This window comes from Elgaria multicarinata, chromosome 7, assembly GCF_023053635.1.
Source record: "Elgaria multicarinata webbii isolate HBS135686 ecotype San Diego chromosome 7, rElgMul1.1.pri, whole genome shotgun sequence".
NCBI classification, from domain to species: Eukaryota; Metazoa; Chordata; class Lepidosauria; order Squamata; family Anguidae; genus Elgaria; species Elgaria multicarinata.
Window position 1 is genome coordinate 3,916,169 of NC_086177.1, and position 12,286 is coordinate 3,928,454.

At 41.0% G+C, this 12,286-nt stretch overlaps 1 protein-coding gene across 7 annotated transcripts in view; it reads right to left on the reverse strand.

Annotated features, from left to right (window-relative positions):
- ANKHD1 (ankyrin repeat and KH domain containing 1) overlaps positions 1 to 12,286 on the reverse strand; it is a 121,320-nt gene that overhangs the window by 49,956 nt on the left and 59,078 nt on the right. For 6 of the 7 annotated variants that reach the window (XM_063130128.1, XM_063130127.1, XM_063130129.1 and 3 more), the window contains exon 15: positions 331 to 1,074. The exons of the other annotated variant lie outside the window; for it this stretch is intronic. In XM_063130128.1, the coding sequence (XP_062986198.1) occupies positions 331 to 1,074 (744 nt within the window). The remainder of the gene's footprint in view (positions 1 to 330; positions 1,075 to 12,286) is intronic. 7 annotated transcript variants of the gene reach the window in all.

Below are 12,286 nucleotides of genomic sequence, written 5' to 3' on the forward strand. Positions count from 1 at the left end.
ATTATATTTGTACAATTCTGTAAATTCAACCACTTGGTTTCCAATGACTAGATTTCCTTTAAAGTCATCACTAACAGATATGGAAGTCAAAAGGATTGTATAATAAGGTCTCAATAAATGAATAGGTTATTATTTTGCTTTTGATAAAAGCAACCCAAATACTTGGGAATTTAACTGTGCTAACATTAAGAATAAGAAAGAAATATCCTTAAACAAATATTCCCAGAGAGGAAAAATGAAATATAGCCTTGTTAGAGGGAATGAGAGCAAAGGAAACTGAGCACATACATTAATGCAAAAAAAAAAAAAAAAGTACATTTCTCAACCCACCTGCTATCAGGTCATCAAGAGTGTCGGTAAGCGTCTGTGCTGGAGTGGCAACCATTAATCCGTCTGGTTCTTGAACTAACAGCCCCTGACCATGTCCAGCAATTGGCTGCTGTCCTACAGTTTGCTGATTACCTAATACTTTCTGAAGTTCAAAAGAATCTGTCCCATTACAACCTACGTTACTTGAAAAGTCACACTGTGATGTTGACAAAGGCTGAAGAGGGGCAAACTCAGTTTGCTCAGGAGATGGTGGAGACTGTTGCTGCTCATCTTTACACAGGACACTGTCAACCTGCGATAACCCTGAAAAGTTATCCCCAGGAAGGCCCTCATTTTCTTCTACTTCTGGGAGGACACCTGTGTGTGGGCATGGCTGCTGCTGGGTAAGGGGTGCCTCTGTCTGACCTTTGGTCTCCAAATATTCTTTGGTAAATTGCTGTTGCGTTTTCATCTGCAATTGCCTTTCCACCTTTTGCAGCTCCTTCAATATTTTCTTCTTCTTCTGTACTTGTTCTTCTCTGTTCTTTTTGAGCTCTTCAATCTTATCTTTATTCAAAGGTTCACCTTGAATTAACTCCAATGATTTAAGCTGTGCTTTTTCAATAGCACTAATTCTCTGTCCAAGTTCATTCAGCTTGCCTTCAGTTTCTTCTACTATACATTCCAAAGGCTGGTATGGGTGAAAAGGTGACAGTAGGTCCTGATCTGCTACCTGAAGGGAAGTTGACTTCTGCTTGGATGTACCTAAGCACACGAAAAATGTTTGAAAAAATGCCATGCTGAAGTTAACCCATACCTCCCCGCTCTTTCTCCACCCAAAACTAACCACATTAAGATAAAATAGATTAAAGCCTACCCCTCATAACAGGATAGACAGCACAAGACAGAATTGGAATTTTAAATATGGATGCTAGCTTCAGCTTGTAAAATAAATATATTAATGTTCAAGAGCAAAGACGCTCTCTTAGTTACTGGCTACCAAGGAAATAAAATTAGACTGCAAAAAGAAAGTAATATTAGAATATTTACTGATGATTCTGCAAATTTACTGCAAATATTTACTGCAATGGTTCTGTAAGGCAAAAGTAGCGAAATCCTGCTAACACAGTTGAAGACTGAAGTCTTAATATGCAGAAGACAGACAACATCCAACACTCACACATGCACACCTCCATCCTCCCCCTCTCTCTGGGAGCTGTGCTCTAGAAATAGACTGCAAAACTAACAACTATACTCCACAGTATGAGGATCCTACCAATGCAAAAATAAACATTTCTTAAAACAAAATATGTATTTACTATAGTAAAACACTGTTTAAGTAGCTCAGTTAAATTTTAAATTGTTCCCAAAACAAATCTAGCAAGATATAGCCCTATATCAATACTTCCAAAATCCATGTCATTTTAGGCTTGGAGCTTTTCTGCGCAAAAGTCCAAATGAATATTGGTTTTTCACAAACAAATATAGTAATATTTAAAACCCAGAAGTTGATAGTGGAAAAAAGACAACATTTTACAATTTCAATAGCCATTATGTGTCCTAAAGATTCAAAACTAGAGTCTAACATGCAAGATATTCAAATAGTATCAGACAAGTTCATTTTACAAGACTGAGCATTAATACTACTGGATTTAAGATTCAGCATGCTTTGACTCAGACTTTAGCATGGGCATAGCCTCTAACACAACTCCTTATCACCTCATCAATACAAACAAAGATAAAATTGTACCAATGTGTGGATATTTGAATTCACAGCTCCAAGTATCTAAGGAAATGATTAATTTTTTTAATATTAAAGATAAAAAGCATCTTGATTCAAACCTAAACGAAGCTTTGCCCTTAGCAGTCACATTCTGATTTTCTTTATCTTTGAGGTTATAGCCCATCATATAACCTTGCAAACCTTGAATTAAATTATGCTGCCTTTCATAGGGACCACTGAGATACAGATCAAACTGATTGATAATATCTTCTATAGTATGAAAGCCACAACAAATTCAGCCAACCTTAAAGTATCTATCATACTGAATCATTAATTGGACCACTGTATGCTTTTGCTTTTTTCTACAAACTGGGACTGTTAATTTTCTATCAATCTTGTTTAGGAGAAGAGTATTCAGCCCATATTCAGCTTTGCTATGAATCTTTGCTATGAATCTTCGGAGCTTAACACACAACACTCTTTTTTATGTAGAGAAAACACTTGTAACCATAATGATATCTGAATTATCCTAAAAACATTAAACTAAATTTGGTCACATCTCAGAGCATAGATCAGGTTCTGTGCTCATTTGTCCCCAGGATACGAATTATATAGGACAAAACTCACTTTAAGATTTCCTAATTCTTTACCATATTTTTTCCACTGCCATTAGGATCTTGCCAAAAGACAGACTGATTCAAGTATGGAAGTGAATCTACAGCTTGAACTACTGTTGAAGCTTCTGTTGGCCAATCTACAATGACAGTCAATAAGTTTACATCCTATTTAGAGTCCTGATTTCAATTATATAATCTTAATTCCCAAGACATTTAAAAAAATCCCAGCAATGCCCATTTAAAAACGTGAAAAGCTAGAAACTTTAGGCCCCACAAAATTGCTCAATATTATAGGAAAAACTGAGTCTCTCCCATACTGTATCCCTTGCCTTAACTTCCACATTTTCCCTTCATGTGTATGTTTCTTAAACTGCATACTCAGTGGTTTCCTAAAACCCCAGGCAGAAGGGCAATTTTTGATAACCTTCTATGTATGTTTTTTCCTACAGAAGTATTAAAACCCATCTCAGAAAAAAGCACTATCGCTTGTTGATACATACATCTTTTTCCATTTTCTGTACTTATCTCATGAGAGAGCAAGAGTCATGTCTGAAACTGTCCCAATAAACTGATAGCTGGGTCAAGCCTTGCTTCTTTGCATACTTGGTATTTTCATGCTTCCTAGGCTGCAATTAGTCTTCCTTTGTAATGCACTGGTAGTGGGAAACCACAGAAACTGAGAGCAAACATGAAAACTACAGGGGTTGGAGCCAATGGTAGCCAGCCACAACAGGAACAGATTTCCTCGCCCAAATGCAGCTCCCCCACCCTAAATCTGCTCCAGAGGCCTGGGACAGACACACACACACACACACACACACACACACACACACACACACACACACACACACCCTGGAGCAGATATGAGAGCAGAAAGTGGCTGCAGGGGGAAAGAGAGCAAACAAAGGTCCCTTTGCATGAGTTCCCTTCCACTTGAGCAAGGCTGGAATTAACCCTCAGACTGGACCAAACTGATTTTGCACATTTTAGCTTGAAATGTGTTTAATATAGAAAGAAACCAAACTCACAGACAAAACTAAGAAAACCCCTAAAGACATATTACTCCAATAGCCAAGTATTATTTTGCAAGGGGAAACATGTTTATAAGGCTTTCCCCCTTACAGAAAAAAGAACTTTCATCCCTGAATTTTCTTGTTTACAAATCTCACTGGTAAATTGCACTAGTTGGGGAAAGCATTTTATACACACAGAATACTTAATACTTTTAAGTATTAAAATATTAATACTTTTAATATTAAATCCTAATCTATTCTAGAGATTACATCAATTTAGTATACTTCAACTCAAAGTTACCAGGCTATATGCAAATTTATTTCAACTATCATTTTAGTCCTTGGAACGTACTGAAGCAGCAAATATGCGGAATAAAGTAAGAATCTACCTCTAAAATATTAATATTCTTTAGAAGTCTGACCATGTTAACATAGCACGGTTCTCTGGCTTTCCAATGAAAAAGCCCTAATGTCATCCATCACCGTCCTCTTCAAGAAGCCCATTTTGCAACACTAAAATCTGATCATACTACCTGTGGAAACAGTTCAATTCACAAACCCCTTAGTAATCAGGAGGGTGTTCTTGACAGAGCTAAGAGATTACGAAGAGACATCTGAGAGGAAGCCATTTGTGGCTAAAGCCATTTAAGACTTAAAATCAGATCCAGTTACAGTCACAAAACCCTGCAGAGCTTAACACAGAAAGTGGAACCCTGGTAAAATGTGCTCCCATTCAACAACCCCTCCCAGGAGGCCATTTTTTACATGGTCTTCAAAGGGGTAAGTAATTATACCAATGTCCAAATCAGAAGAAAAAGAACAGCCAGAGCTTTCTTCGAGGTGGTGCTGACAAAAGGACTTTATATCACCCACCTGAAGTTATACATGAATAAATCCAGGAGTACTCAGAGTGGCAGATATGAGCAACCTGAATAGTTGATCCAGTCATTGCTCCTTCCAAGAAGTAATAGAGCCTGCTGACCATTATTATTCTAACCTTGATTATTCCATCAGCATCTAATTTTCAACTACAGTCCACTAATGAATCTATAAAAAAAAATGAGGCCAGATAGAAAGGGAGCACACACATTAGGTGCCAACCCACACCAACAACCAAGTGGCCAATATACATGTTGAGTACGGGAGGAGACTAATCTGGGGGTTACCAAACCCTTTAAAGGAGGCTGCACCACCACCTTCAGGGGTTCCACAGTAATACAGAGAACCTCTACAGTGATCCGCCAATGTCACCAACACTATGATTAGTATAATCATAGCAGAAAAAGACCCTGGACCCCAAATCATACACCCACATCTTGGTATTTTCATGCTTACTAGGCTGTAATTAGTCTTCCTTTATAATCTCTAAGTGATGTACAACATGCTACAGCATCATGTCCAACTCAACATTTCATTTTGGTGTAAGATATTGACTTGGTCTGCACGTCACAATAAGCCACTGTGGGTTAATTAATCCACAAGGCTCTGAGATGCATGCTGGTCATTATTTTGAATATACCAATATAAAATTGGAATGATAACCATGTGTTGTTCTAGGCTTATCCAATGATGGTTTAACCCTCAAATAACCTATGATACCCAGCATCGCATGCCCCAGTGTCCCCCACCTGCTGTGGTTTGCATATTCAAAACAGTGGCCAGGGTACATCCTGAATCCCATGGATTAATTGGGACACAACCACAATACCTGATGAAACACCTCTCCCAATCTGAACATACCCAGACACTATGATCAACATCTGGGTCCCCCTCTGAGTGCCACCTCCAAGGGGGGCTCGGAAGGTGGTAACAAGGGACAGGGCCTTCTCAGTGGTGGCCTCTAACTATGGAATGAGCTCCCCATTGAGGCCCATCTGGCACTGACACTATCATCTTTTTGATGCCCGGTGAAGACCACCCTCGACTCATAGGCATTTAATGATATATTATGAGGCATCTACGTCTGCTGTTTGTCAGGAAAAACATTATTTATTTGTTTTTAGCTGTTCACATTGTTTTAATTTTCCTATGTTAAACATTTTAAACTATTTTATTATTTTGTATTTTTATCAATTTTTGTAAACTGCCCAGAGAGCTTTGGCTATAGGGCAGTATAGAAATTAGTAATAGCCAATGTATTTAGAAATAAATAAGGAATTGGGGGCTTCACACCAAGCATTGGACCTCCCAGAGCAGGGTCCTCTAGGAGATGCATAGAATCATGCTTGTTTCGGGCATGAGATACTGTCAAGCATTTAAGTGGCCCAAAGCTAATCATGCAGAGCACATGGTTCTTTGTTCTATTCATATAAGCATTGTCGTGGAAGCATACTTGACAATGTCTTGTGCCCAAACAAAGCATTAGACCCAATGGACCTCTATGCCAGATCATAACAGTGACTGTTATCAACAGGTGTTAATACCGATATAGCAAAGGAAATGTACAAGATGGCCTTTAGAAGTATTACAGAGGGTTTTCTCCATGATTGTTGGGCTGAAAATAAATTGCTCTATTAAATGTTTAAACCCCTATTTCTTAAAAAAGGGATCCATTTGACTACATCGAAGCAGAGATATTACAATGTCGACTATTACTTTTCAACCATTTCCAACAACCATTTTGCATCAAGAAAAATGTTGCAACTTTTAGTATATTATTTCTTATACTGATCTGATTACTTCCGAATATGTTTTGCCTTGGCATATTTAACTTATGAAAAGAATCATCTTATGGATTATTGCAGGTATAGAAATGGAAGTATTAAACATGTTCTTCAGCTCAGTATCTTTTTATTTTAACCTATTCTTCATTTTTCCTGACTGTATTAACTGGGTGTGTGTCTATGGCTCATCATTTGATTAGGCTTCTTTATTTTTAAAATTTATTTGAACAGATCTCCATTTGATTTGGAGTACTTAGGATGCGGCTTCTTCCTAGATGTCTCCATATAGGCTCAGATATTTATGAGCTTCTGAAAACATCTGATTTCTGGAACTATTACATTCCTGCAACTATTACATGTTTAAGTGTCCACTCTGAAATAAGTGATGCATGATCATGACACAAATTGTGAGTTTGACTTAAAGTACATAACCATGCACATTTAGAAATAGGGAACCATGTAACAACAAGGCTCTCCAAACTTTTTTGGTCTATTGGCATATTTGGCACTTTGCAAAGATGCTTTGGGCACCAGCACAAATTCATGGCAAATGTTAGGAGTGCTCCCTTACCTGTGTGTGTGCGTGTGCGCGCGAGTGCTTGAATGCACATCCTGTTTGGGCGAACCACTCCGGCTTCTCTCTCTGTGGCTTTGACTTTCTTTCTCTTTGGATCCTCTTCTCTTCCCCCTCTAGCTCTTTCCCTCTCTCTCTCTCTCTCTCTCTCTCTCTCTCTGAAGCTTGCTCCTCTTTTCTCTCTCTCTCCCTTTGGATCCTTTCTTGCAGAGTGGGAAAACAGCTTGGCAGGCAATTCAGCATGGCCTTATGGGTGCAGTAGCACCCGCAGGTGCTATGCGGAGGACCTCTGATAGGACTTCCTGGCCACTTTGGGTTTATGAGGCAAATTTCTCCTTTTTTCCCTAAGGCCCTTATATTCGTCATTTGATTAGTTGAGGCCTTGGAGAGCTCAAGATATTGGTAGCAGCAAAAAGACAAGCCACTAATAAAGAGGGAGACAAAGCCTTAAGTTGATGCTGTGATTATCATGTTAAACTGTGGTGACAGGTTTGCAGATAGATGGACCTCTGTCTTTACAAATTGTTACTAGTCACATCTATTACTTAGACATTTTCTTTATTTATAATAGTCTGGAAAATGGCAAATAAAAACATCTGATCTGAGCATGCCATTAAGGATTAGAAGTTACATGCAATTTTAAATTTTTATTAAATTTTTACCACTCTTAACAACTTCAAACACTATTCATTCAATTCATTCAAAATTGTTTATCATAATGTCTTTGCACTGTTTGAAATGGGGGTGGGTGGGTTCCCCCCCTCTCCTATGCTCCTGAAACTTTCACTTGCTATACCAAGGGCTCAGACTCACATCTGGGTGTAAGAGCAAACCTGAGGGCTTTATTGCTGCACAGTGTGGGTATTGGACGGATAGGGGTGGGGAGAGAGAATGAGAGTGGGAAAGGAAAAACAGTGTTCCATCCCATCCAACCCCCTCACCACTGACTGGGAGAAGGGAAGCTTTTCATCTCACAACACACATCTAAATGACCCTAATAATCTTTCAGGGCATTGTAAGCTGTTAGGAAAACTGGCCTGTTTGTGCCTCCCCCCACCCCATTTTTTACTTTTCTTTCCCCAAATAACACCTCAACATTCTCTAGAACCTAGAAGTCTCTTAGCATAAGTCCCTGTTAGGCCATTTTTGTTTTGTTTTAATCCTTTAAAGGGTTTTTTAAATTTTCCCAGAATTATTTCAGCATACTCAGGATGTCCACAGAGTATACAAAAAGACAGGTTGTTTACCTGTTAACTATGGTTTTTTGAGTAGTCATCTGTGAATTCACACATACAGGTTATGCACCTGTGCAGAACAGTCATTCAGAACATTCTAGAGCTAAACAGAGTTTTAGCCAGGAGTCCTGCTCATCTCCTCTATGGATGCTCCAGCCATGCCTCCCACCTGCCTCTCAGTTTTGAGTCTGGAATAAAAGGTGAGGCATCAAACCAGGGAGGAGGGTGGGTTGTGTGAGTTCACGAACGACCACATGAAGAACCACAGTACAGGTAAGCAACCTCTCCTTCTCCTTTGTTGTTATCTCTATGAGTCACACATAAATGACTGAAAAGCGAGAGACTTACCAAAGAAGGTAAGAATTGAAGAAGAAAAAAAACGCTCTGCTAAAAGCCACATCAGTGCAAGCTCTGATTTATGTTTGATGTAAATAGAAGGTTGAGCCCAGGGTGCTAGACTATACAGTCGGGAAGCAAAATGCCTTTGAGAAAAGTGGCAGACGATGCTGTAGTTCTAGTCAACTACCCTCGTACTTGTAGTGGGGCCAGTAAGAATGCCCACTGATAGGCGAGAATTATTGCTGAAACCACCTGCTTGACGAAGCATTGTGATGACACAAGGTGACCTGTTTTGGGTCCCAAGTAGCAGATGAATAGACCGTAGAGTTCCTAAAAGATTATATTCTGTGCACATAGAATGGAAGTGCCCTTCTAACATCTAGGGTATGAAGCTTGGCCTCCCACCTGAGAAAAAGGAAAGTTGGTAACATGATATCCTGAGTTAAGTGGAACTGTGAAACAACTGTGAGAAGAAAGGAACAGTTTGGGCATAGCACTACTTTATCCTTGTGTAAAATTAGGAATGGTTGGTCATGTCTTAGAGCATATACTTTGCTCACTCTTCATGCCGAAGTAAAAGGAACAAGGAGAGCCACTTTCACTGTGAGGAGCCTAAAGTTGACCGTGGCTATATGTTCAAAGGGATTGGTTGTCAGTTGAGCCAGTACAGACTCCAGGCGAGAATCTATCCCTTGCTATGCCCTCAGCTCAAGCTAACTGATGTGAAGGGTTCTCTCCCACTGGAACCACATCCCACCACAGTGGGCTCCCTAGCCATGAGACTCTCAGGGATGCACAGTGTTTTGTGTAAGAGATGTTTTGGGACTAACAATCAGTGCAGTGAACGCCTGACTGAGTTAGGAAGAGACAAGATACAAATCTGGGGGTCTGTTTCTGGATTGAAGATTCTTAGGAACCGAGCCTGGAATTGTTTCATACAGAGGCATGTTAACGGAGTCACTGTGGTGATGGAGGCCATGAGCCTAAGAAAGCACTGGATGCTGGTTCCTCTGCATTGTCATACCCCTTAGTTCTCGGGCAAAGTGTTGTAAGCTGTCCACTCTGTCCCCTGGACAGAGTAAGTAAGTGTGGGCTGGAGTGGAGAAATGCCCCTATGAACTGTCAGGTTTGAGATGGAATAAGACAGGATTTTTCTTTGATGACCTGCAGGCTGAGAGATTGTAGAAGCAACAGGGCTATGTTGATGTTGGTGCTGGGGCAGTGGTGAGAGCAGGCTATGAAGAGCCAGTTGTTTATACATCCCTTGAATTCTCAGAAGTGCCACCTCTACTGCCTTACATTTCATAAAGACTCTGTGACTTGGCCAAAAGGGGGAACCTTGAACTGGAAAGGTTTGATGCCTAAGGCAAATCTAAGAAAAGGGCAGGAAGCAGGGTGTATACCAATGTCAAAGTATTCACTATTGCAGTGAACCAGTCTCCCTGTTGCACGTGGGGAAGAATGGGGGAGTGTGGTCATCCTGAATTTTTTTGGGTGAATGTAGTGATTGACATCCAAAAGGTCAAATATAGGTTTAAGATCACCATCCTTTTTGGGGACTGTAATGTCCCTGGAGAAGAAACTGATGGTCCTTTGAGAGTTGTTCTATTGAATACTTGTTCAAGAGAGTAGTGATTTCTTCTTTTAGAACCTGAGTAGGGTGAGTAAAATGGAAGATCCCAGGGTGTGTGTGTGTGTCTTTGAATTTCATGGAATAGCCTTGAGCGATGATAAAGAGTACCCATTTGTCAGTGGTGATGGACCTCCAAGTGGGAAGAAAATGTTTGAGCCTATTCTGATGGAGGGGAGGCAGTGGTTAAGCTCCATTGTAGAAGACAATGCTTTGACTGGCTGGTGTGTGTTTTAAAAAACATGAGTAGGTTGGCAATATTTGTTCTGAAATAGACTTTTGGAGTGGAAAGAACCTTCTTTGAAAGCCAGGTTTGGGCCTGAGATAGGTTGGTGCCAAGTTGGCCATTGAGATTGCCAGTATTGATGTGGTCAATTGACAGAAGCCACCAAGGACTGGGATCCTGGGTGGGTGTCTCCATTTTATAGTTGTTCTCATAGGTGTCATCTGTAGATGACCTTCAGTATCGAACAGGTCCTCCTCTCACAATCTAGCTTCCTGGTGGTGTCCTGCAGTACAGCACCGGGCACGACATCTCGAAAAGATAATGGCTACCATGCCCTTAAAGCTACAGTTGGCCATGTGGTGGGCTGTGTTGATTTGTTAGCCTGCTAGTCTGTGGCCTTATTATTTATTTATTTATTTATTTATATATATATATATATATATATATAGCACCATCAATGTACATGGTGCTGTACAGAGTAAAACAGTAAATAGCGAGACCCTGCCGCATAGGCTTACATTCTAATAAAACCATAATAAAACAATAAGGAGGGGAAGAGAATGCAAACAGGCACAGGGTAGGGTAAACAGGCTCTGGGTAGGGTAAAACTGCCATCTTGGTCCTGTGGGGAAGAAGAAGGACCGAGGGGACAGGAGCAGGCAAAAGTAACATCGGGGCCTGCTCCTGCTGGACTCTTCCCCCACCCCCCCACAGGGCAAACTGCCATCTTGGCCCTGTGGGGAAGAAGAAGGACCGAGGGGACAGGAGCAGGCAAAAGTAACATCGGGGCCTGCTCCTGCTGGACTCTTCCCCCCCCCTTCCCACAGGGCAAACTGCCATCTTGGCCCTGTGGGGAAGAAGAAGGACCGAGGGGACAGGAGCAGGCAGAAGTAACATCGGGGCCTGCTCCTGCTGGACTCTTCCCCCCCCCCCCCCACAGGGCAAACTGCCATCTTGGTCCTGTGGGGAAGAAGAAGTACTGAGGGGACAGGAGCAGGCAGAAGTAACATCGGGGCCTGCTCCTGCTGGACTCTCTCTCTCTCTCTCTCTTTCTCTCTCCTCCCTCCCTCCCCCTCCTTGACTCCTTTTCCTTGTGTGTCATGTCTTTATTAGATTGTAAGCCTGAGGGCAGGGACTGTCTTTTTTGCTAAGTGTAAGCCGCTCCAAGAGCCTTTTTTGGCTGAGGAGCGGGGTATAAGTATGATAAATAAATAATTAAAAAAAACCTAACAGTATAAAGTCAGAACAAAATCAAGTTTTAAAAGCTTTAGGAAAAAGAAAAGTTTTTAGCTGAGCTTTAAAAGCTGCAGTTGAACTTGTAGTTCTCAAATGTTCTGGAAAAGCGTTCCAGGCATAAGGGGCAGCAGAAGAAAATGGACGAAGCCGAGCAAGGGAAGTAGAGACCCTTGGGCAGGCGAGAAGCATGGCATCAGAGGAGCGAAGAGCACGAGCGGGGCAATAGTGTGAGATGAGAGAGGAGAGATAGGAAGGCGCTAGACTGTGAAAAGCTTTGTAGGTCAACAGGAGAAGTTTATATTGGATTCTGAAGTGAATTGGAAGCCAATGAAGAGATTTCAGAAGTGGGGTTACATGGTCAGAGCGGCAAGCCAAGAAGATGATCTTAGCAGCAGAGTGGTGAACAGAAACCAACGGACTGATGTGAGAAGAAGGAAGGCCAGTGAGAAGAAGGTTGCAGTAGTCCAACCGAGAAATAACCAATGCATGAACAAGAGTCTTGGCAGAAGAGACAGACAAAAATGATCGAATCCTGGCAATATTATACAGGAAAAAACGACAGGATTTAGCTACTGCCTCAATATGAGGAATAAAGGAGAGCGAGGAATCAAATATAAAGCCAAGACTACGAGCTTCCTTGACTGGGATATCATCATGACAATTTTGATGTCTTCTGGGAGACAGTCAAAGAAGATTGCTGCTTTTTCCTGTAAGAACTGTT